General features: G+C 35.7%; 2 protein-coding genes across 2 annotated transcripts; both read left to right on the top strand.

The window, feature by feature from the left end:
- Positions 1–4,352: 4,352 nt before the first annotated feature.
- On the top strand, positions 4,353–6,319 carry LOC118438976. Its single transcript, XM_035859959.1, has 4 exons — positions 4,353–4,384; positions 4,435–4,510; positions 5,068–5,729; positions 5,821–6,319. Exons 1-4 carry the CDS (start codon positions 4,353–4,355, stop codon positions 5,939–5,941), a joined length of 891 nt encoding a protein of 296 aa, XP_035715852.1. The 3' UTR covers positions 5,942–6,319.
- Positions 6,320–23,559: 17,240 nt separating this feature from the next.
- LOC110860118 lies at positions 23,560–25,925 on the top strand. The gene is made up of 6 exons (XM_022109180.2): positions 23,560–23,711; positions 23,797–23,998; positions 24,466–24,676; positions 24,761–24,843; positions 25,266–25,418; positions 25,774–25,925. Exons 1-6 carry the CDS (start codon positions 23,659–23,661, stop codon positions 25,852–25,854), a joined length of 783 nt encoding a protein of 260 aa, XP_021964872.1. The 5' UTR covers positions 23,560–23,658; the 3' UTR covers positions 25,855–25,925.
- The last annotated feature ends 508 nt before the right edge of the window (positions 25,926–26,433 follow it).

Raw genomic sequence — 26,433 nt, 5'->3', positions numbered from 1 at the left:
AATATACATTCTACGATTCCCTTGCCAACTAATTTTGTACAAACGTGAATAGGTCAGGTAACAGTTGGACGATAATAATACACAGTGGGCTTAAAGTTCTTGACAGGCAGGCAGAGCCTGGTTTTTATTTTGGAAAAAAATTTTTTCTCGTAAACTATTCAAGATAAAACAGTAATTCTTTTTGCATTTTGTAACCCAACAATATGAGGGCCCGTGACGAAAAAAAGTTCAAATCCAAACACTATTTGGTCGGGGGTGGGGCTTCTCCCAAATTTCTCGAAAACTAGGAGTTTCCTTGAACACGGTAAAGTCGTGGTGTCGCCGAGCGACCGTGGACGACAAACCAAGTACAGGAAGATCCAGAGTATTGTCCTCAACAACAAAATCACAAATTACAAGGAATGTAAAATTGAAAATTGGTGCATCAGTGAGAAAAACTGTCAAATGACTAAATTAATCCAAACGGTGTAATGAGAAGGAAAAGGTTGTAAGCAGATGGGCGGTTCGGACTTAGGTTAAACAACAATCATGGGGAAGGACTACGTAGCTATAGGCGACATGTGAAATCACTTCTCAGTCAAAAGAATATTCAAGGTCGGATGAAATTTGAAGAATTTGTTAAGGAAACAGGGTTTTTGGCGTGCGGAAAACGAGGTCAGCAGAAACGGTCCCACATTTTTTCCACTGATGAGACTTTGATGGAGGTGTTCTCATCTGGTAACAAACAAAATGATACATACTAAACCGAAGACCCGAAATCGGTTCCTCAAAAATTACGCCCAAACCATAGCCTTAAAGTTAAGGTAGCCGGCGGTTTCTGTGCAAAAGGGGTCACCAAACTCCAGCTTGTGGAAGGAGGTACGGTCAGCCCCCAATATTACAACGACAAAATATTGTCTATATACATTCAGAACTTCAATAGTCAAGGATTATCTCCCAATCAAAGGTAAGCAACATTTCAACAAGATGGTGCCCTACAACTAAACTCAAAAATTGTCAGTACCGTTTTGGAGGAGCTACCTTTCGACGTCTAAGAAAAAGGTATTTGGCCCGGAAATTCATCAGATTTGAATCCAATCGAGAGCATGGTTTCATTCTAAATGATGCTGCCTATAAACCTCCCTATCCAACAACAAAAGCAGATTTATTCAAAAGATTTCGATCTGAACGAGAAAAAATTTCACTGTTCTACTGACTTCGAAGTTATTTTCTGAGGTCACCGGAGCCCCTCAAAACCCAGAGATTTCATCCCCCTGCAATTTCAATACGTCGGATAAATCCGTTTTCAAAATCAGCCACACCGCCCAATCTCCAAATCCTCCTAAACTCCCTGATAAAGAATCCCTTTTTAATCCCCACAACATTACACAGAACACCGGCCGATTTCCCTCTTATCGTGACCTTGGACAGTTTCGCCAAAGTTCTTAAAAGCCCGGGGGGTGGTCCTGCGCTGATAGGAACACACTGCACAGCTTGCTCAGCTGCCACCCCACCCGGCTCTGTCGGGGCAAGTATTCGTATTCTTATTCTTACTTGAATATAACAACTTGAATGGAAATATGAGGTTCTGAATTATTTTATTACTCCCCCTCCCCCTCCCCCTTCTCTCCGAAATGTCCAACCTAAATTGCAAAACCTGCCACATGAGGATTGGACTAAGACAATATAGACTGCTCTGCTCATCCTGTAAAAAACCACACCATAAAACATGCCACCCGAATATTGGGAAACTATCTGTCGGGTACAAAATTGGGAACGTCAAGCCAGACTGGATATGTCCCCCTTGTATGAATAATGATGAGGATGACCATGATGATCACCTTTCGTTCCTGGACATATCATTGGGAAATTCATCTGCTACTACGATCCACGAAGTCTACTCCGAATCCGAACCTGAACGCAATCCGCCTCCAGCGTTCATAAAAGGTCAGAAATTCGGACAAATAAATATTAACAGTATTGTTGGGAAAATTGACGAAATTAGGCAATTTCTAATGACCGAACGTTTTTTATTTTGCGTAATCAACGAGACTAAACTCAAAGATGGAATTGAAAGGAATGAATTACACGTGGACGGGTATCGTTTATTGCGATTTGATCGACTACATCGTGCCGGAGGTGGTTGTGCAATATATATTCAAGAAAACATGCGATTTCTTCCTCTCCACTACGACGTCAAATTTCCTCCTGAAGTTGAAATCAACATAGTGCAAATATTTCCGAATTTTTCTAAGCCAATTATTGTAATCTTAGTATATAGTCCACCACACATTGTTAAATTAGATTTTATTGATTGTTATGAATCACTACTTCACTTAGTGTGTAAAGACAATGTAGATTACGTTGCATTAGGTGACTTTAACATCGACCTACTATCTGACTCATTAGCTAATACTCGTCTCACCAATCTTACAAATAGCTTAAACTTGACACAACTAATTAATACTCCAACTAGGGTAACATTTACCTCTCAGACCCTTCTTGACCATATATATGTATCCTTTCCTTCTAAGGTCAAGCAGTCAGGTGCTTTTTCTCTCACAACGTCTGAACACCGTTTCACATTCTTTGTTATGAATTGTAAAAAAGAAAAGAAACCATCCAAAATTATTGAATTGCCTTCTTGGAAAAAGTATGACCCTGTATTATTAGGCAAACAATTACAAAAATAGGACTGGAGTATTTTACAAGAACTAAATAATGTTGACTCACAACTGACTTATTTAGAATCAACTATTTTAAGTTTTCTCGATAAGATCTGTCCAATCACAAAGAAGAGAATCAAGGGCAATTCAGTTAACTGGATGGACTGCGAGCTATTAGAATTAATTAGGGAACGCAACAAATTAAAAAACACACTTGACACAAATCCTAGTCCAGAACTCAAACGTGAGTATAATCGTTTTCGTAATTATGTAAAAAATCGAGTTTCTGAGAAAAAACGACGCTATTTTAGGCAACAATTTGCTAAAGTCGACTCTCAATCTATCTGGAAAACTTTCAATCAATTGACTGGTAAAGACATTAGGCAAGAGCACTCGATACCTTACTTAAGAAGCGATGACAAGTTAATTTCGTGTAAAAATGAAATCTCTGCTAGTTTATGTAATACTTTTATTTTAAATGACGACACTCCCGCACTTGCAAAAAAGGAGCTGGACAATAATTTGATTAGTGACGCAGTATGGGATTCTGAAGTTGTTACTGTCAGCCAAGAAGAAATTGTTAAAGCCATCTCCAAAATGAAACCGAAGTACTCAGATGCGGATAAGATACCTTTTAAAATGTTAAAACCTTTATTACCTAGCCTTATTGTACCTTTATGTATATTCTTCACCACAATTTTTAAAACGACTGATTATCCAACTAGATTTAAGGAGGCCTTTGTTTTACCATTGTATAAAAATAAGGGTAGTTTAACTGGGGTAGTTTAACCTCTCCTAATAATTATCGTCCTATTTCCGCACTCCACTCATTAAGCAAGTTGTTTGAATATGTACTTAAGGATAAATTATTGTCTAAAATTAATGAACTAAATTTACTAGATGAAAAACAGCATGGTTTTAGGAAGGGTAGATCATGTACTACAGCTATGACTTGTTTTACACAAAATATTTACAATGAACTCGATAAACCCAATACTTTCATCATGATTGTATTTATAGATCTGAAAAAAGGGTTTGACTCACTTTCTCACAATCTATTAATCACTATGTTACGAGACATTTATAAAATTAAAGGGAAGTTGTTATTACTTATATCTAATTACCTTAAAAATAGAAAATATTTTATTAAGTTAGGAAAATTTGTATCCAAAGCGTTCCTAGTGAATAGAGGCATCGGACAAGGCTTTGTTTTAGGGCCACATTTGTTTGTTCTTTTTCTGAATGACATTGCTGAGGTTTTATTAGATTGTATGTATACATTTTTTGCTGATGATGCATCAATTTATGTAAGCGGATCGGATCCGGAAGATGTACTAACCTAACGGGTGTTATGAGTAATCTTGATGCATGGCTTCCTAAAAAGGGGCTGATTTTGAATTATGAAAAAACTAAATATATGATTGTTAAGAAATCACAATGTAAAATTGACTTTAACAATTTAACTCCACTAACTGTTAACAATCATGTAATCGAGAGAGTCTCAGTTTTCAAGTGTTTAGGTATGGTTGGGTTAACCCAACCTATTGATGAGCATTTTAGCTTTAGAGAGCATGCTGAATATGTTAAAAAACGCGTGTGTGTGAACGTAGGAATGTTAAATAGGCACAGAAGAAAATTGACTCCACATATGCTGACTGTTCTAATTAATGCTTATGTATGTTCAATTACTGATTATTGTATAACAACATGGGGCCCTGCGAGGCTCGCCGATTTTGCTAGTATACAAAATATGGTTAATAGACTGCTGGTTGTATATTGTTATCCAAAGCTGTCTAAATTCTACAGTAAATCGTATTGGAAAGGAAAATCCGACTGTGGTACTCTTGACTCAGCCAGAGTTGAATGTAGGATTTGGCATACGAAGGTAAATTATAATGATCTGCTTGAGAAATTTAATTTATTGTCACTAAACGAAAGATTAGCATACTACACACTTTGGAATTTGTATAAGATTAAGAAAAGTTGTAATGTTAAACAAATATCGGATATGTATAATGAGACAGAAACTGGACATAATACCAGGGGTTCGCAAAAATATCATGTATTGACACACAATTCGAAAATGTTTACTTCGTCCGTCCAGTATTACAGTATAAAAAAATGGAATGAGCTCTCTTCCGACACGATTTCACTCATTCTACACCCAAAGGAAAAAGATTCTGTTAATGTTCGCTCCATTTTATCTGAACATGTGTTAAAAATGCGAGATTGTTAGTATAATATTTAATTTAAGTATATTAATTTTAAGTATAATTTAATTTAAAGCTGACCACGAATTATAATTACGATTAATTAAAATATCTCTCTTCAAAATCTTTTCTCTCTTCAAATCTGTATTTCGTGTTACGTGATGGAAACAAGTCAAAATTGTACTTATCTTGAAATAACACTTGAATAAAAGCCCAATAACAACAACAACAACAAATCTCGTTTTTTGCACGGCCACCCACTCTGTCCCAACTCTACAATTTCTCACCAACCTTGTCCAGATTTTTTGAAGAGACACTACGCAATCCAAGATGTTTGTGAATTGTCCTCGGCCGATGCGTTAGAAGAAAATTGGATAGGTCAGTTCTACCATAAAATCACCTTCTCCAATAACACCTCTCCGGTCGAGGTCATCACTCGGCTTAGCCAACGTCCCAAGGAGGACCTCTCATCAACAACGACCCTCCTCAATTTATCCAACCTCTCGACCCTTGACCTTGCCAGCTTGAGCAAAAATCAACCCGTTTTCTGGTCCAGAGATGAATTCACCAGTTCCAACGGCATCTTTAACCCCACATCTAACGAAATATGTCAACAATTTCTGACATCTTATCTAACCGGTGATGATCCCGAACTGGACTACTTTTTCGAACTTTCTACAACATTAATGGTGAAATACTTGGAACTTTCTCGAGGAACTTTTGGATTTAGCAGGGTTGACGGAGTTTCCAGTTTTGTTGTCCAAACTAAAAAACAGGCGGCATCGTTCACCTTTGAAATTAAAGGGGCGGATGGGGTAACTAGAAACAATTTTGAGGATACGGTGACAAACTTTGACACCCTTTGGGTGCAAGGGTGAGATCAGTAGTTGTAAATATGAGTGGAAAATATTTTGTACTTACATTTTTACGCTAAATTCAATTGTGGTGGAATATTTATTTTCCAGGTGTAAATGCGCCCGAGAATTTCCATACCGCGAGGATTACACGAGCTCCGGTTTGGCCAGGAAGTGCTTCAAATTAGATGACACCTTAAGGTTCCAAATGCATTTAATGATTTTGCCATAATTATGGATGTATTTGACATGTTTTTTTAAATGGTGGGATATTTTTAAGGATTAATATTCTTAATACTTTAAGCCGAATAAAATTTGATCCAAGCCTGATGGACTTATCCCGTTGGCATATTCCAGTCTCTGGGATACGAACTAATTTAGGCAACTTGTGTATATATATGTTTGTAAGATTATTTAGAGGGTATAATTATTATATTAATATTTATTTATGGTTCACACACAATTTAATTAATAATACAAATAATAAGATTGATTTTTCTGGAAAGATTTTTGAAATGGAAATCGAACATGTTCCAAGGTAAACAGGGATATAAGAATTTTAATTAAAATAACTTATCCACAGGACAAAAATAAGTCGAGTAATCCATTCATTTTCTCCTATAATAGACAAAATAAACTTATATCAATAAAAATAAAATAACTCTTTTCTAAAATGTCATCCATGATATCCGTTTAAGAAAATAGACATAAAAAAATAAATGTCACGTTACGCATCCCTCTTATGCACCGCTGTCAAATGCCGATTAATACTTCCTTTACATTGGAATTTCTGATCACACAGAGAACACTGAAAACTTTTCGGTTTTTTCGGATGTGTTGACCGGATGTGGGAGTTGAGTCCGTCGTAAGTGTTAAAAATAGTTCCACACCGGATAGAAGGGAAACAATGGATGGTTTCATGACTGTCATTCACATGGTGGTCGATTTCCAGGAATCTTCTATTACACAACTAACAATTGTTACTTGTGTTTTAAGAGTGTTAACAGTGTTAACACTCTTAAAACACATGGTAGATATATGACTCTACCGCGTGGTATTGGTATGGTATTAGATGAATACTGCGTGGTTTAAAAACCAATACCAGCTAGTTTTAAAGGTAATACTGTAGAGTATTATCTTAATACCAAATTTATACCAGTATGGTATACAGGGTTATTCACAATTAGAGGCACTCTCTATTTTTCTAAAAAATCTTGATATTCCCTTGTTTAAACTTCGAAATTCAAAAAGTTTTTGGTAGACTGATTCCCTGGTGTGTCAAAACGTTTTTACTTGACTTTAAAATATGAACCCCGGGCTTATGAAATGATCCCAAAGTGGTCCATGTCGAAAATCCCGTTTACAAGGCTGCAATGACCTCTACACAAATTGTGGATCAACTAAAAAAACCGAAAATCACCTTTTCGGTTAGAAATGTGCACAGAACCAAGAATTGCAAAAGAAAAAGTAACATTGCAATCAATCTGGGTCTCCCACAGCATTTCAGCGGCAGCCCCATAAAATTAAGAAAACTGATGTTGGTCTGAAAGTAGCTCGTGGGGTAAAAATAGAAATTACCCCCACACAAAACTTATTGTGCAAGACGCACAAGGCATCCCTGTGAACAACTAATAAAATCACTAAAGAAAACTAACCGTTGAAAACCTTTTAATAAAGCCAAGTAAACGCCTTCCAGCCATGCCACAAGCAAACACGGAAGTCCACATGTTGGGGGCTGTACGGCGACCACCTTGCCCTTGACATATCTCAATTTGCTCCAAATTTGAACGAAGTATTATTCTTCACCCAGGATAGCAAAAGGAATGGCTTAATTAGCTTTCCACAAAAAGATGCGACACTTAGAAATATGCGTGGAAAAAACGCAAAAAGTTTTAGGTGAAGGTGTGATAGTGGGTGGTTAATGTCTCCGTGGAAAATTTCCTCAGATCAGAATTTCTCACAATGTATAAATAAATGCAGCCTATAATGTGGGGAAGGTTTTAAAACCTGTTTTAGAACATGAAAATGCAACACATTACACAGGGAAGACGCACAAGAGATTAATTCATCCTGACACTGCTCGGATCCCGACCCAGTACACACCCGACTTCAAAAAGAAATTCGAAATCACAAGTATTTCTAGCAAAGAAATACTGGACTATCCCAAGAATGGGTATTAAAGCAGACGCTGTCCCTTGTTAAGTCACCTGATGTTCTCCAATGGACTTTTTTGTTGTCGGCACATTAAAGCCAGCACTTTTTGTGAGGCGTGCAACAATTTTTAACGGACTTTGCAAACTTTTCGATGCAAGGTGGAATATAGAGACCCCTGAATTGTGTCTAAATGTGTTTGCTTTTTGGAAACAATGGCTTCTTTTTATATAAAAAAGATTAAAGAAAAAATTAAAATATTGGCTGTTGTATAATTGGAAAAAGTAAAATGTTTTCTTGGGTCAAAGTATGATTTCATTGGGCCCTTTAATTGGCACCCAAATAACTCAAGCCAAGTAATGACTTTTTTATGCAATGTATGTGAATCGTGCTATTGAAGACAAACATCACCCTATATTAATACACATATTTGAATTCTTTTGTCATTTGTATAACCTTCAAATTATTGCTAGTCAGGATACATTGCTGACTTGTTGGAATTTTACCATATCCTCTAAACCACACGATTGGAAAAATTCCAAAACACAGATAGACAACCCAACTTCCCTAGTTCTGTTAAAGTTCAAGGCTTCGAGGGAAACAAAGGATTACCACATTTGTGAATGAATAACCTTCCCAAAAAACAGAATACGTTGAAAAAGGGCCACCAAAAGTGTGCATAACACAATGCATTGAAAGGTATCCATACTAATACAGAAATATGTATATTCACTAACTAATAAATATGGTATAACTTGAGCCACAAGTTGTAATATTTACGGTTCCTTAATGATTTTTAACACCGATCCTGGTTTTGACCACTTTCCAGGGTTTTCCAAACTGTTATTTACCAGTTCTGAGCACTTGATTTAGAACGCATAGAAATGCTTTCCTAAAGTAACTTAAATATTTATAATCCTAATACATACATGAGGAAAAAATATCAGCCATTAAATCGTACAAGTTTTATGTCCAAAACAAGGAAAAATAATATATAACTCATTTTTCCCACCGCATGTATTACAGTAAGTTACTTTCATAACGGAAAACCTAGGAAAATCCTAAATTAATTGAGACATGTTAATTCTAATTTAAGAAAACCCTCTAAATTTCAAATCCCAGCAAAACTCCAAATTTTACGGATCATTACGCGTCACAAAAAATTGTATTTGGTTAACATTGGGACTGGTTTAAATGACCAGTTTAATTTGGTATTTTCAATTAAAAAAATTCCTTCCTGTGGAATATCTGTACTTCCTATAATTTTAGGGTCAAACGGATTAAAAATAAGGGAAAAACCGTGTTTTGCAATATATGTACCTGCCTTTGGAGTATTTCCATATGTATGGGGTAGTCGGATATTATTTTGCAGATTCACCGTTTTTTCAACGAATGAGATGAGACATATATGCATACATATTACTCATCTTTTCAACAAGTTATACATTTATTGTAGTTGCAAATAAATACATCCATATTTCAATCGAGACTTAACGTACATTTATAACTTATATACATATCTAGTAGTGTGAAAATGTGGTTAATTGGACTTTATGTTGATTTGAAAATGCTGATCCAGAATGATTTGTACGAATCGTAAGAAATGTCGGAATTGATTTGAGATTGATAGAGTATTATCTGCATGTTGAGTAATTTGATTTCGAAAAAAATGAGCTAAGTGGATGAAAATATTGACTAATTATTGATTAATAATTTAACCAGTTTTATTATGCATATGCTAAACTAAACTTTTCTTATGTGTGAGCTAATTTTATGGTATTTAATGACGAACAGTTAGAAACACTTAATTATAATTCGTAAATATTTAGTATAGCTCAGCTCAGGTAAATGCCGAATTTTTCTTCATTTTTCTACATCAACTAAGGAGCGAGTCATAAGTTTCGCAACGACGATTTTTGTTGATCTTTCGGTAAGAAAAAAAGAATTTTTTGAAATATTTTTTGATTATTTTGTAGAAAAAAAAATTTGTAACGAAATTCTGTTTCAACTAGGTTAGTATTTGCAAGGCACAAAAAATGCGAATGGTAGAACGACAAGTCCTTACAAAACGCGTTGTGCACTTTTACAAAAACGTGGCCAAGTTAGACAAGAAATAGACTTACCAACAATTTAAAGACAAAAATTTTCAAAAATTTTCAATTTGTTGTTACTTGGGGATGTATAGGGAAACGGGATCGCCTAATTTCAGAAAAATTATAGGTCGACCAGTTAAGCAGGCTACTCCTAAAGTCGTGAGAGCAGTACTAAAATCTTTATATCAGAGGAAGCCTTCGACATAAGAACGCCAAGTAGTGAACCGGTTCAAGATATCTCAACGAACTCTTCATTGTATCAAGCACACAAGTTGGAGATGAAGAGAATTAAGAAGATTAAGGCACCAAAGGACGTAAAAGGTCAAAAATCAAGAGCTAAGACAGGATGCAATTTTTTCCAAAAAACCATTTCTAAAATTCTGGTTCCTGACGAAGAGTCCTATTTCCCTATGGATTCTGCTCACGTTGCCACCTATTATATTTTTAATGCAACAGGTCGTAAGAATGCGAAATATGACCACAAAGTTATTCCTAAAGCTAAATTCTAGAAAAAATTCATGGTTTTGTTGACTATCGGCCAAAACGGAGCTATTTCCAAGCCATCTATATTTCAATTGGTAACACTCTTCGTAGGAAATAAGGCCAACAAAAGTCCCGGAATCAGCACACTTTAACTAGATTACTGGTTTTTATTCAAGCACACTACTTACTACTGAACAACAATGAATTGAAACTCTTATGGAGAGGATAGAGAATTGCATGGAACAGAGGCAGTGTGGACATTTGTAGTCTGGGGAGGAATTTTTCTCTCTGGGGCCCGTATTCAGTAACCAAGATTAACTTAAGTTGGATTATGGTTACTTCAAAACATGTAGTTTTTATTAGTGAAGTGTTTCTCAAATTCATCTTCCCTCATACTTTGGGTCACATTTAATCAATTTAAATATTGCATAGAGTATGTTTTTGTTAAATACGCTTAACTTTAAATGATATTTAAAATATTTCTATCATATATTTATTACGATTGTGACCATGAGTTATAACTCTCACTCCTGCGTGGTGCCACTTTGTAAACCCCTCAATCGCAAGAATGTAATAAATTTCTCATGGCATAAGTAAATCAACCCATAGTTTAAGGGTTACACAAATCAAAGGTTAACACTGTAATGGTTATTATCACAAACAAATGCGTGATAAGGCTGCAGCTACACGTTTCTTCCCCTTGTTATTCAATACTTATCGAAGCTACTTATCGAAGCTATGCTCACTGAACATCCCAGATGCTTGACCTCTTTAATTATTCTTCCATATGGATAACCACGTTTGGAAAATGATTCCATGATTCCGTTTGGGGGACAAAGGAGGCCCCATTTTTCGCTCAAAACTTCCAAACCTTGCAAAACGTGTTGTCAACAGTCCTAGCAACTACCATCCCCAATTGCAAGTCAAAATTTCAATTCCCGGTGGAGCTATCGACCGGGGAATCTGTTACAAATCGGACGGTGCAACCTGTACATGACTTCTGCTTTAAAAGCATTTTGTAGCGTTGCAATTGGAATAAATTACCCAGAAATTCGACAACTTAAAACAGATGGAAAGCCTAGCATCGTTGAAAAACGTCTGATAGATCCCGCCAGTACGAGGCAGCGATCGGAACTCGATCAAGTCCATAATTTCTATTAGCAAAGCTCTTCTGTCTAGAGGAAACAAGCTAATCCATATCTGAAATCGCAACAAATATCAACTCGTCACGATTCAAATAAAAAAACACAAATTGGAACAAATAGCGATGAAGGGCCCCTCTCCGATGGGGCAATGTGATACACCAAATTGTTCAGTTTTTCATGCTGATCACGAAGATATAATTTTTTTGGGGGCTGATGCATATGAAGGTCAAAAATTAAGGTCAAAGTTCAAAACTTGACCCTCACTTTTTGCATATTTACACGTTTCAAGACATTTTAAGACTTTTCTCACTTAGCCCCATAAAATCTCAACTTGTCCCAACAAATCTCAAGTTGCCCCAAATTTCTCATTTCGCCCCAAATACAGAATCTCACTTTCCCCGCACCTAAGATAAGATAACCTAACCTAGGTAAAGGAGCAATACACCAATATGTGACAATATTGAACAAACCGGAAATCTCACTTTCCCACACCTAGGTATCCTAAAATCTTTTAGTCTCAATTTCCCCGCACCTAGGAGTCCTAGAATCCTTTATGTCTGACTCGATCGGATTCAGTGACTTTGTTTATCAGGTTTGTTGGTATAGCATTTAATAACTCTAGAACGCACTGACCAATTTCACTGAAATTTAGTAAAAACATTGGTTGGGTTAGGTTAGATAGATTCGATTAAAAAAGAGTTAGACCGGTGGGGGTCAGAATATTAGAAATATACATCTAAGGTAGAAATTTAGTAGAAAATTGGTGACAAAGTAATTATTTTGATTTGATATTGCAAAAAAAATTAAATAGTTTTCTGCAATATCAAATTTTTATGCGCAGCGGAGCAAGCACACGATTTGTACTGATTATCAAGTTAATCCTATTTAACTTATTCAGACGTCACAGTGATACTGAAACCGGCCCCTAGTCGGGAGCATAATTCTCCTCCTTGTAGGTTCAACAAAGTGAAACGTTCCGCTATCTTTAGATATCTATGCAATTAACTAACGATTCCTAACTTTAAATGTGTAGAGCACTTTTCTTTTTTACTGTCTTCTTTCGTGTCACACAGTGGAATACATTCTCCCCAACGTATTTCTTTCTTCTCCTGCTTTTTTCTCGCTCGTCGTGCTTCCACTGGTTCCCACTTCACGACACAGATGGCATGCACGACATCAATCGCTCTCTGACACCAACTTTATACATACTAAACTATGCACTGCCTTATCAATGATAACTATCTTAAAATTGCCGACCATATTAAAATTAATTACCTCTAATCACATACTTTACGATAATGACAATTTGAACTAATTAAATTGATGAACACTTTCCTAGTTACCATGTATTAACATAGGGAATACTTTAAAAAATTCACTAATTAATTTCTCAAAATGGCAATATCTTTCTTCTTCCCCTTTCTTCTAACCTAATACAATATGTATATACCACATCTAATAAGGAACATTTCCGTAAAATATTAGCTTTCTACTTTGATGAATAAAAAAATTAGAAACACAAATCTCACATACATTATTTCCCCATATACATACATCACTCTTTTTCATACATACAATTACAACTAAAGATTTGCCAATAACAAAGCTACTAGATTTGATAAAATCCACTAGGATTATTCTCATTCTGTAACACAGAGTGTGCTAGGCGACCTAGAGCACCAAAGAACCGGAGAGGATTTCGACACGTAATGGGTCAAATGCTTAGGAGCAGTCTGGAAAGTCGGGAAAAGCAGTTATGAGACACGCTCGGATGAACTTACGGGAAACTGGGTACAAGGGCATTGACGATGCATATTTGGGCTAATTACGTAGATAATCGTATTTATGATAAAAATTGTCCATCCCTGTAGAATTTTATGGTTCCATAATAATCAAAATTTTTGTACGTTGCCAAACTTATGACTCTTGTTGCGAAACTTGTTATTAAATTGCCCGTCAGTAACTTTTTCCACTTTGTCCACCCTAAATTGCGTTGAAGGTGATGGATAATGTCTTGTTTTGTCTTTAAAACGCAATACTAAACTTTAACGACTTTGGACACGCAGGGCAGTACTTTCTGATTAAAAACCTCTACCCCTAAAACACTAAATGCGATAAGATGACCTGCCACCAAAATGATAAAACCAGAAAATATATCCCCTACCCCAAGATCTTCTCGATAACTGGGCTTCACATTTGTTGGACAATTGTTAATTCTGAGTCGGTCTTGATACTTGATGTATTTAATTAAGAGTCCAGTTTCGCGAATTTTAGCAATGCTGCAGACATTAAGCTTTAAGGCCATTATTTAGCCATAAATTTTTAATATGATAGAAAACATGTGTTAGATACCTACCTCCAATTAAGCACACCTCTCAACTCTGACTGATTTTTTGCCACATAAAATGCACTGGATATTACAATGTTGGAAATTAAGAATCTAGTCGACGAAACGGCGTGGCACACTTGGTCCACATTTTTAGTAAAATTTATCATTTCTGTTAAACGAAAGTACCACAACGCCCCTCCAGCAGAGTCAAAGCTTATATCAATGTGGGCATGTTTCGATGTGAAGAGGGCTTCCATTGATTTGGCGAAATCATCTTGGTTATCGTCCCTAAATTCTCGTAAATGTAACGACTGCAAACTCAAAATAAAAAATACAAATCGATCGATAATCAATTTATTTATCAATTGACAGAAAAGCTTTACTCAGGGCTGGAAATCGGATCCGTGGAATACCTATAAATATTTACCAGCATGAACGATACGATCCAGTCAATTATTTTCGGATCGGATTTCCAGCCCTATTTTATGAAATTATGAACCTCTGGAAAATAAATCTGGGCGTATGGATATCCATAAAAAGTGTAGCCATGCTCAACCAAGTCGAGAAATGTCTTAATCGGATATATCGGTCGAACCAAAAAATTTATGAGAGCCGCAGAATATAAAATGGACACAAATACTGAAAGGTAACTCCCACAGAGAAATACTATTGCAAAGTTCTTCTTAAGTGGCCAACTGGACAAAATTTGCTAATTAAAGACATCGACATAATTTTACATATTTTGTTCCTGAGTGGTTAGTAACCAACCTGACTGTGAGATTAGTGAAACTGTATTGAACACAATATTTAAAAATTTTTCGAAAACACTGAAAAATGTTTTCGAGTTGATTAATTTTGCTGAAACGGAACAAATAATAAACAAAAAGACTCCCCAACAGAGCAACGCAGACCATTTGAAACAATCCGTAAAGATATTTCGCACAAGGTACGACTCTGGTTGGACAAAGAGGGCAACCAAACTGTGGATAAAAATATGTACTTAATTTGTATTGTATTCATAACTCCTTCCACTTTAATTAAACTGACCTATCGATAATTACTGGTGCTAACGGAGATATAATTAATGCCCTAGCTTCAGTTACATAAAAGTAACAAATTCCAATGCCAGCAGTTCTGTCGTTTAAAACTTTTCCTATTCCATTTTGAAAATATTCTGGGAGAGAAGGATCCTGATTTTTCAGAGTCAAAAGAGTCACCCTGAAATACGAAGATGTTAAAATAATTCAATAGGCTTGGACGTAAACATAAACTTAAAGCTCGTAACAGCAATTAACTACTTAAGATATTACAAATTTGAATATAAATGTAATAAAAATTATTCATAATTCTTAATCATATGACGTTTAACACGTAGCTAATTATGAGTAATAAGCAAAAACGTGTATCTGTTCTGCACTAAATTGATATACATCCATAATCAATAATATGTATGTGCTCGTGCATACTTGAAATTTAGGTGATACTGCATGTCTCGCATAATACATTCAGCAATTCCTTGACCTGTTAAAATTCCAGTTTTCTCATCCACCACTCCGGTCACGAATTCAATTTCCTACAGTGTTGTAAGATATTTAAAATTTAAGTAAATATTATTTTAATTAAATAAATCAGCCAAGTGTGAAATAAACTTACATTCGTAACCAATTTGAGGACTTTGCCAGTTAAATTATCCATTTTATATAATAGTTTACAAATGTCGTTGATTTCGTTATTGTATCGTATAGATACATACCTTATCAGGTATGTATCTATACGATACTTGTGAATATTTGGTACCAAGGTCAACCTAATTTAATAAAATATAAAATACTTGTCGCACTAGACGCCTTAATTTACCATCAATTTATACTTGACAGAAATGTCAATTTGTATTTGACAGAAATGTCAATTTGTCAATTGAAGATATCTTCTAAAATGTCGTTAATTGTCACTTGCTCACATATTTATCTTTATATGTATGTATGTATGTTCGCTAAATTATATAAATATATACGCGTTTTTCCATAATTTTCGTCTCTACTATTTTGACACATAATTGCATACACACATAGACAGAACTCTTACGAACTTTTACAAAAATCTTTAAGGAATGGCTTGCAAACTCTTACGAACCTTACGCACCAAAAACGCATGTTTTTGGTTCGTAAACAAAGTTCGTAAACAATTCGGATCAAGGTTTATTAACCAGTATCTTAGCAACGGCTACGGACAATGACATCCCGGCCGGTAAATTGAGATGCAGCGAATAATAATCAACTGAAATATCTCTAAAATATCAGTTTTCCCGGAATTTCTCAGCTAATTCTTATCTCACAAAATTCTATAATATATCAAAATGATCCTATGATCGAGACCGATCGATTGGCACCCTTTTTAAGTGTGTGTGGCCACGTTATCCGGAATTAACATTTGGGGTCATAGTGGGATAAATTGTTGCTAAAACCAACGGAGGTCAGATTATAAATTACTCTCCTTTGGGTTGAAAAATGTTTACAAACCTTTTTACAAAGTCAATTCACGTCAAACTTGTATAAACTTTGGTTGGAGTCCAGTGGGTCTCAAATTCTGATCACACTTTAAATCCTGGTCAAGTATGTAAGGTGCACAAGAAAAATAGAAAAAATAGGAAAGATTTCCATAAAAAACAGCACTGTTACACAATACATGTTCCGTATATGTACATTTGTATAAGGAATGGACAAATACTTATCAGGTTAGCTAACAACTGCAGAAGGAAATATTAAGCTAAAACTGTGTGACTGTGATATCTTGACACCTCTGGTAAATTATAAACTATTATTATAAAATAAACAGGTTTCATAATAAAATCACAAAATTTTGACGTGACCCAACCCAACCTCGTTGCTTTGTCATCATTCAAAAGAAAATTCTTACTTTCTGAACTTTACTTAAAGACTCGTGATTACACACAGAAATTTGAAAATGCCATAATCATATGTGTTACATACATTTAATCAAAAATTTTTAGACCAGCAACAAATTCCTTAATTTATTTACTTGTAAAGTAAGCCTCAAGATAAGCCCAACACTTGTATAAATGGAAATAGAGATGTATATAACATTAGTCCGGAAGGAGAAACGGATAACAAGTAGAGATTATTATGTTCATTCATTCTCTCCCGCGCGCCCGTGGTGGCTGCATGGGAGAAAACTCCTCTCCGTATTTTATTTTATTTAAATATTTGATAAATTGTTATAAATTAATTCAGGGTACGTAATTGTCGTCAATTATTGTTGAACTTTACTCACTATAGTTGTGAGTAAGTGCTAAGTTAAAGATTTCGTTATTTATTTGTTCGAGTTGGATCTATTTACTGTTTTTTTTGGCGTGACGTCTCTGTTCCTGTTTTTTTTCTCTCACCCCCACGGAATAATGGAAAGAGGGGCAGTTCGGTTAGCTAACTGCCCCTTCATGGGCAAGTCTTCCTCCTTTGACCAACATTTGTCAAATGTTTGTTGGAAACTGGATCGTTTCAATGATATTTCAAGAAGGATTGATTTCTTTAGGCAATTGGAGCATCACAATTTTGGGTTGGACTCATCGTTATGGAACAATATTCTGGATTTCAATACATATTATTCACTCTCGTCCTATCGTTACAAGAAGAAGAAAAAAGGAACGTCTAGGGGAAGAAGAAGGGCGATGAAAAAGTTGGCGTTTTAAGAGATTAGTCGACATTCATCGGGGTATAATTTTAAGTAATTTAGTTAATTTAGATGTAGTTACTAATGACAAGGGAGAGTTGTCTGATGGTTTAAAGTATAATTTTCCTAGTATCTTTTACACAAATCCTACGTCTATGTCTGAGGAGAAGTTAGGGTCATTAGAAGGGTTGATGTCTGACCACGAGGTAGGTGTTCTTGTCGAGACGTGGTGGAAAAGTGGCCGTGAGTTAAATATTCCAAATTTTAATTTATTTAGAGTCAATCGTAATTATTCGAGTAATAGTGCTGCTATTAAGAAAGGAGGAGGTGTTGCAATTTTTTTGAAAAGCTGTTTTGGTGGGAAAATTTTTAATTCAAATCTTAATGTAGATAGCAGAATTGAATCTTTAGTTGTTACTTTTAAAACGAGTTGTCTACCTTTTTCTGTGTCATGTTTTGCTATTGTTGCAATTTATATTCCTCCTCAATTTGTTTCGATTCTAAGTAATGAAATTACTATGTATTTAGTCGAGTTAGTTAATAAGTTAAAATGCAAATTTGTCAATCCTGGTATTTTTATTTGTGGAGACTTTAACCATTGGCAGTACAGTGAATTTGTTAATTCTACCAAATTTAAACAATTAGTTTCCTTCCCGACTTTTTTTAATGCCAAATCACACAAATTAAGTAATTTAGATCTTTTATTTACTAATTTAAGTCAGTACTACAATGATCCAGTTCCTTTGCCCCCTATTAAATCTACACTCAAGAATAGAATTCATGCATGTATTTCACTTAGCCCTCTCCCGTCACTTAGTTGTTGTAAAGTTAAAAAATTAGTTCAGTGTAGGTCTGCTGCTAGTAATGTTGCGAGAGAGTTTTGTAGTCATTTAGGTGAGATCGATGTAGATTTTGACAGATTTAACGAATTATCTATACATGATAAGGTCAGTGAGCTTGATGATTTATTGATCTCAGTTTTCAATAGTGTTTCAGCACCGTTTTCTAAATTAGTAAATAAATCTGATCCAATATGGATGAATTCGAATATTAAAAGATTATTACGTATGAAAAAGCAAATAAAAAAGAGACGAGTTAACTGTTTTGAGATTCAAAGCCTTTTAAAACTTGAAATAGCCAAATCTCAACGTTCAATTAGGGAGAAATTTAGGGAGAAGATTCCTGACATGAACAGTAGTGAGTGGTATAAACTAATTCGCAAAGTTTGTGGATTATCAGTTACTTCTGTAATTGATAAAATTAAACACGTCGATAGGTCATACTTTAATTCTAGCGATTTTGATTTGGCGTGTACTGTTAACTGTCATTTTTCCAAAATTTGCAACACATATGAGTCGTGTGACAGATTATTATTATGCCCAGTTAGTGAGATGTCACAACCGATGAAGGTTGGTGCGTCTGATGTGATTAAAATTTTATCCAAATTAAGAATAAAAAAGTCCAATAGTCCTGGTTTAGTTCCAACCATTTTGTTAAAAAGTGCTAAAGAATTTATTAGTCCTCTTCTTGCGAATATTATATCCCAATCCTTTGAATCATTTACGGTACCCAATTCGTGGAAAATTGGTTATGTGACCCCATTGGCCAAGAAGGCAAAAGTTGTTTCTTTAAATGATTTACGTTCTATAACTCAAACTGATATTTTTTTCAAAGTTGCTGAGCAATTTATGTTTGACAAATTATATACCCAGTTAGAATCCAAAATCAACCCCAATCAATATGGTTGCTTATGGAAGGCTTCCACTGCTCACTATCTTGTCAAAATGTCCCACTTTGTTCTCAAAACTGATGAAATTCCTGGTGCTAATGCTATTGTCTGTGGTATTGATAGTTTTAAAGCGTTTGATTTGGTTAATCATAGAATTGTATTCTCGTTATTATTGGAGTATGGTGTTGAGGAATGTGATGTGTTGTGGCTAATTTCTTTTTTAAGTAGACGTAAACAAATTAAAGTTCAATTCAAAGTAAACAAATTGTTAAATTCAAAACGGTGATCTACAAAACTAAATTTCTTAACCTCATTTAGCACAAAACTATATCCACGTGTGCAAAATTGGATTCGATACGTTGGCCCGAAAATATGAAATTTAGTCCAATTCCCAAAAACCGTTGTCAGCACGTCTTGCAGAATAATAAGGGAAAGAAATCCATGAAAGGAGGTTATATCCGCTAGTGGCCGATACGATTGTCTAGCAGGACTTATGCCCCGAACATGGATTTGGCGAACTAAATCCCTAAGTAAATGTATATTTTGGCCAAGCATACCTTCCGTAGTCAAAAAGTATTTGTTCATGGAACGTGGAACCATGGCTCAGAATGCCCCATCTCCATGATAGGTTTCTTAACGTGGTAAAGATTGTGGTAATCAAACCACGAATAAACGTGAGAGATGTTCGCGATCTGTAATCCATCCCCCTCCTTCGCCCGGATAGCTTAAACTTGGATCTGTTAAGCATAGTTCTTGGTAATTTGGGAACATGGATAAAATCAATCTAACAAGATCCTCCCCTAACATTACAGGTCTATAGTATCTATCACATGTTTTTTTTATACCTATCTTGCGAACTTTGTGGAAAAATATTTCCGAGGGAATTTGCGCCTTCTCTATCGAACTCAAGCCATCGTCATTGGACACATTAATTATACGTAGCTCGACGGATTTGAGATTTTTAAAAGCTGAGCAAAGTTTCCAAAATGTGGGTGACTTCCCGGTAACTAAAGGCCAATCGATTCCGAGATGTTGAATTGCTTTTGAGTATTTGTCATGAAATAGGGCAAGTTGAAAGAAGAATTGGTCAATGCTTATATAATTATGGGGGAGGTTGAACTCTATCCTTTTAGGGGATGGTGGGAAGAAGGGTTGCTTCAAGTAATTTTTAACACTGTGTTTAACTTTGTTTGTGTGTAGATGGAGAGATGTTCGGGACTGAAGGTGGTTCCGAGCCTCATTTTGCCAGGTGGAGTTGACACGTGATAATTCGAGAAGGGATGGGGTTGGGACGAATTCTAGGATGGAGTGGATAATCTGTGGAAATAAACAAAAACTATTTTTAGTTATAGGAGTCGCTAAAGCTTAGTCGTGAGGTCAATTTTTTCACGTGAAATATGAACTTTGCCCAATTATGGTAAAATACTCGATCGTTAAAATTACCCAAATTTTACTTTACTTTGCATCAAACGTAAGAATTACTTACATAATGGTAAGATGTACCTTAAATTACCTACTATTAAAGAAATTTTTCGCGTGAAATATTCGAGCTGAATATAAAATCTAGGTGGCAGGGTAAAACTAGAAGAGGGTGTGGCTTTTTGCAAGACAAACAGTTATTGATAGAAGTACGATATTCTTGTTTGTTTTAATTATTTCCTTAGTTAACTTTAGTCGAGGCTTCTACCCTTTGTACCTGGGTTCGAAAAAACCCCGGGTTTTTCCAAAAAATACGACTCAGCTAGTTTTTTCCATATAAACCCATGTTAAACTCGGGTTTTTTGGGTTTTTTACGGGTTTTTCTGGGTTTTATTGGGTTTATGTATTGGGGTTTTTTGGGTTGTTTTTTTAACCCATTTGGAAAATAGGATAGCAACGTATGCTATTGATGGAGTAATGTAAAATAATTAAATTTAGGTTCTTTCTTTGACTGTTTTATCGCGTTTCTGTTAACATTGGAAATAAGGTAAAATCAGTTGTATTTTAGTTTTTCTATTTCCAACAGATGTAAGAATCACTGGAGAACTCATAATTGATATATGAAAGGTTTATCTAGTGTGTTGTTAGAAAAAAACCCACAAAAAACCCAATAAAACCCGCAAAAACCCAGTTTAGCATTGGGGTATATGAAAAAAACCGCCGGGTTTTTTTATTTTTAGAGTTCAAAAAACCCGTAAAAAACCCAAAACCTACGGGTTAAAAAACCCGTGATCGTTCCACCCTGCTCTGCACTGATTGTTCCAAACACTGCCTAGGCTGAAAGGGGGAGCTAAGCATAAAAAATATGACACTGGTTAACTGTGGTGCCGTTGGAAAGGTAATTTAAAGGTCTTTCAGGAAATATAGAGCGAGTGGGAATGGTGACAGTTCACCAGTGTCATATTTTTGATGACCTCCGGCTTTTTCGGCCCCTGTACGTCATATGCTTAGCTCCGCCCTAGCCTTTCAGTATCTGCAGTGTTTGGTATTGTCAGTACTAATCTCATAAGTGTTGGTAGTCAATACTCACAATTTTAAAGGCACACATTCACCGGCGGCAGAAGTGGGGGACAATGTCCCCTCAATTCTTTCGATGTCCCCATAATCTGCCCATGTTATAAAAACTCTACCCTCCACTATCTCATAATGTTAATGTCCCCCAATCCCCCCGACTTCCGAAGCCAGTGCACACATGTATCCTTGGAAATGGGTCAGTTAGTCGCTAATGTTTCAAGGCATTGGGTGAAGTCCGCAAATAACACAAGGGGAAGAGGGGGGGGTGAAAATTTCACAATTTTCAGTGACGTAATTTATGTAGAGCCCCTTGGTGAAAATGATGACAAAATGAATATAATCGTATGAAGCCGAGTGGGGTATAATATTCAAGCGTAATTATTTGCATGAATCATATCTCACACACGAATAATGAAATTGATTGCCATAGCGATTTGGCTGTCTTTATATCGTCTTCAAAAATAAATTCAAACTTACACACGGTATTTGTCCAACCTTTGAGGATTGTGGTTTTAATCCAGTAATGACTTCCATGACCTATAAAGTGAATGATAATATTCTAAAGAAATCAAATTTTGTCGTACTTTCATTAACTAATTAACACTAACCTTCAATTCAACTATTTTAGGTAATTTTGAGATGTATGTAGCAACTGTGCTGTTTTGTAAGGCCTCGTGCTGATGAAAAAGAGAAAGGGAAGAGCTATGATGGAACAATGATGGAGGTGGATGGAAATTTCGACCCAATATACAAGTTTATTCTAAATATAGATTTGTTGGAAGGTTTTGGTTGTTATTTGCTCCCCAAGTTTATTTATAATAAACCTAAATTGGACTGGACCAAGACTTGACCAAGCAAGAAGATGATGGGCCCACGGCGACCCAAGTTTTCATGGGGTATGTTTATAATAAAAGGTCCCATTTATTTAAGTGGATACAATATGCTTAAAAATGTGTACCCAGTTTAGCCCAATCTATTTATATCTACCAGGCAATATAAGAATTTCTTAATCTGACAAAACTTAGCACAGGAGTGGGATTTATGTATAAGGTTATTTTCTTAATACATACATGCATACTTGCTAAGTAGGAAAAGAAACGTATGCATTTATGAATGTAGGTATTTTGGGCCGTTACATGTTTTATGTCAAAGTGCCAGCTTATTTATTGGTTTAAGCCAAAGTCCAGAGCAGCCAGTTCACACATATGCCCGCTTTTTTAATCCATGAGTTAAGTTATCTCTCTTAAAAATGGCAAACTTTTTCCAGAAATCTGGGTTATCTACAAATTCCCAGGTTGGCAGAATAAAATAGAGCAGCAATCCTGTTATGTAGCTAAGATAACGAAGATCCGACTCAACACTAGAGATATATGGTGAGGAGGACCCGTCATGGTTTGTAAAACAGAAAGAAATTTCTGATATCTATTAACGTTAAAGGACGGTAAAACGTTTTGGATTTTGTGCAACGTATGCGCATTTTGCATGATGACGGACGAGAGGGTACATCATGGATGTGATAGATTCTGGCGACATATGAATGTACATACGGGTAACGGTTTCTTATCAATCCCATTCCCATTGAAGGGGTAATACATATGAAAGCCAGTATGCCGAGAACCAGCCATATACTGCTTGCACGGTCCCACATCACGGTAAATATTTGCACATTTACGCGATAAATTTATCACAAACTTTGATATGGCAAATGTAAATCCCCTCATCTATTGCTGGATAGACTCTACATATACATTTATCGTTTGCAACCCTAAAACCTGAGTAGAATAGTATATCACCAAAGCGAATGTGGGTCAGTTAATTTCATGATCTTGTCGGAAAACCATGCCTGGAATAGTGCTTGTTCGCGTGGGGGATATTTTGCCATCTATGTCGACGTTAGTTTGTTTGATATTGCAAATTGATTACCATTACGTAAACTCCCGATTACAAGCTTCTTAAAATTTACAATTTTTTAAACAGTGCCAATGTGCGGGCGAAGGTCGTGTGGAAAGATGAGGTCCAAAATACAAGCCCTGGATCTTTATCTGAGCCATTTTATAAAATATTGCTGTGGGATGAGACGGGTCCGATTTACTTATTCGTCTACTTGCATCCAAAGCCTCCGATGAGAGCGAATCCAGAATTTACACAGCAAATGAGGAGAATTGTGGATGCATTGGTGGTAAGCGAGGAGGCGTTAGTTACATAGATATATTTATTTATTACGTAACTTTATACTGACGAAAACAATTAAATTCCAATTATTTCTTGTGGGCGTTTTTTCTTCCCGACTCTTCGCAACTTTCGAAGTTAGCATGGATCTGGTATTCAATTTTCGAGGTGTACTTGTCCGTGGAATTTATAGAATGAACTGCGTGTTTCCTCAAAATTTATGATTTAAATTAAAACCCAATGATGCGAGACAAGTACTATGCATTCGTATCGTCCTCAAAATGACAACTTTATTACCAGGCCCACTACATTGTGTAGCTCGATCTGTTCAATCTCATTAAATTTTGTACGAAGGTTAACGCTAACGCGTACATAGTTACCATATAAATAATTCATATACCTAGGTTATTTTAACCTGCCATGGCCTCGTTACCATGGTGTCCACGGTAAACACTAATTTTATATTTTATGTATCAGGTTGGTAAATTGTACACTTTTGAGGCCCGAGTTAGGAATTTCCAACCAGAATATACCACACAGAATCACAGCAACGGGGCCGAGTTACTTTTCCACAACATGGTGGAAGATAACGAGGTTGGACATGGCCTTGAAGATGTCCGGGGTTTCGTGCCATTTCAATTCAGTAATGCGCAAGTAGTTAACGACACGGATGTGGCAATGGCTGTCGGTGAGTTGATGGATATTTGTCCATGAAAGTAAGTTATCTGTATGCATATTTTTTTTATTCTACGTTCCTGCCCAAATTTAATAGATGTTCTCGGGACCGTTGTTCGTGTCCACAATGCAGACGAGGGTCCGGATGAGCTACGACGCTTCATCGAACTGCAGATTATGGTGGGTAGCTAAGGCGGTCAGAGTTTGGGTCCATGGCAATGTATTTTACAATCAAAATACACAATACATTTCTAAGATACTTATTCACATTTCTTATATCAACAAGGATGGTGCGCCAAAATTTATGTAATTGGGATGTGCACATCATTATTTTCCAGTTTTATTCGTCTGTATTAATTAAATAGATTTTATCGTATTACGTATTTAAAACGAAATTTACTATCCGGACACCCATTACTTGTTTAAAATACAAATGTATTTTAAAATTTCTAATGTATTTGTATTTTGTATTTTCAACTCGCCTATTTTGTCTATCCCTGACAAGGATGGATATACATACATTCATGGTTTTGTATCATAAAATATTCTATGAGTGAAATATTTCATAGCAAATACGATTTATTTTCGTTGTTTAATTTCAGGGGGGTCAGTTTGACTGCAACGTTTGGCGACGTCATGAAGAAAGATTTCTAGTGAACGCTGTGCCATTCAGGGTAGCCATCCAAGGGGCAAAGGTTACCAGGTTTGATGACCAAGTCCAGCTGAACATTGGCAACACGGCAACAGTGTACATGGCAAGTTGATAGAAATTATAGTTTTATGTATGCGTATGCAATTATATACATGATGCGAATACATATTTTGATGTATTTATTTAAAGCAGCATAATTAGTGTGCATATAAACTTGATTTAATTCAGCAATACAATGGGCCTACTCATAGAAAACCTCGCATACTGAGAAGTTGTAAACTTTTCTTGAATTTATTAGATTCTGCAAAATTTTTATACCGTCAAAGTTAACATACAAAAATCTAAAATGATTTGCGCAGGTTGTCGTGTCGTGAGTACACCCAATGTTCTAAATTCAAATTAAAAGTGCTTTAATGGAGATGAGTAATTTGCGATATCCGCAAACTTTTATGATCTAGCTGAACACGGAGGAAGAAGAAAGGATCCTAATCGACCCTGCTATACTTGATGGCGAGTTTTATAGGGAGACATTTGAATGAGGGGGAAATTATGGAATTATGAATATTTTGCCTTGAATGAAATAAAGATCATTGTTTAAGCAAAACGCAAACCGGGTGTGTACCAGTATATTTTAACTTTAAATTGTTTTGCAAGGAAAATCAATCTCTTGTTGTAAATTGATGACCAGAAATCGCAAGAAAGAATTGATAAAAATTCAACCTTCAACCTTGAAAATGTAACGATTCATTCTTACGAAGTTTTGCTACCATTATATTTTATGTAAGTTTCATCCTTGCTTCCGATAGTTGTTGATATTTTTGTTCACCGGCGGGCAGTTTTATGGGGTGTACGCAGAACTTTTTTAACACAGTGTAGGTATACTTAAGTGGCCTCAGAATTTTGACTCTCACAAATATATTCACACGAAGGGGAACTGTTCGCACCTTTTACTCATTTTTTAAAGTAACTTTTCTTCTTCTGGTTTTTTTTTTCATTTAAAGATCATGTTTTACTTCTCCAATGTGTGAATTTTATAGTGACGGAGCAAATAATAGAATCCAAAAAAAGACTTTCCGCAAAAATAACATTGGCCCCCTTTAGCCCCTTCATGTACCCTT

This window comes from Folsomia candida, unplaced genomic scaffold (genome assembly GCF_002217175.1).
Source record: "Folsomia candida strain VU population unplaced genomic scaffold, ASM221717v1 Fcan01_Sc029, whole genome shotgun sequence".
NCBI lineage: Eukaryota > Metazoa > Arthropoda > Collembola > Entomobryomorpha > Isotomidae > Folsomia > Folsomia candida.
The sequence above is the reverse complement of the archived record's forward strand: the minus strand, read 5'-3'. Positions and strand labels throughout refer to the sequence as shown.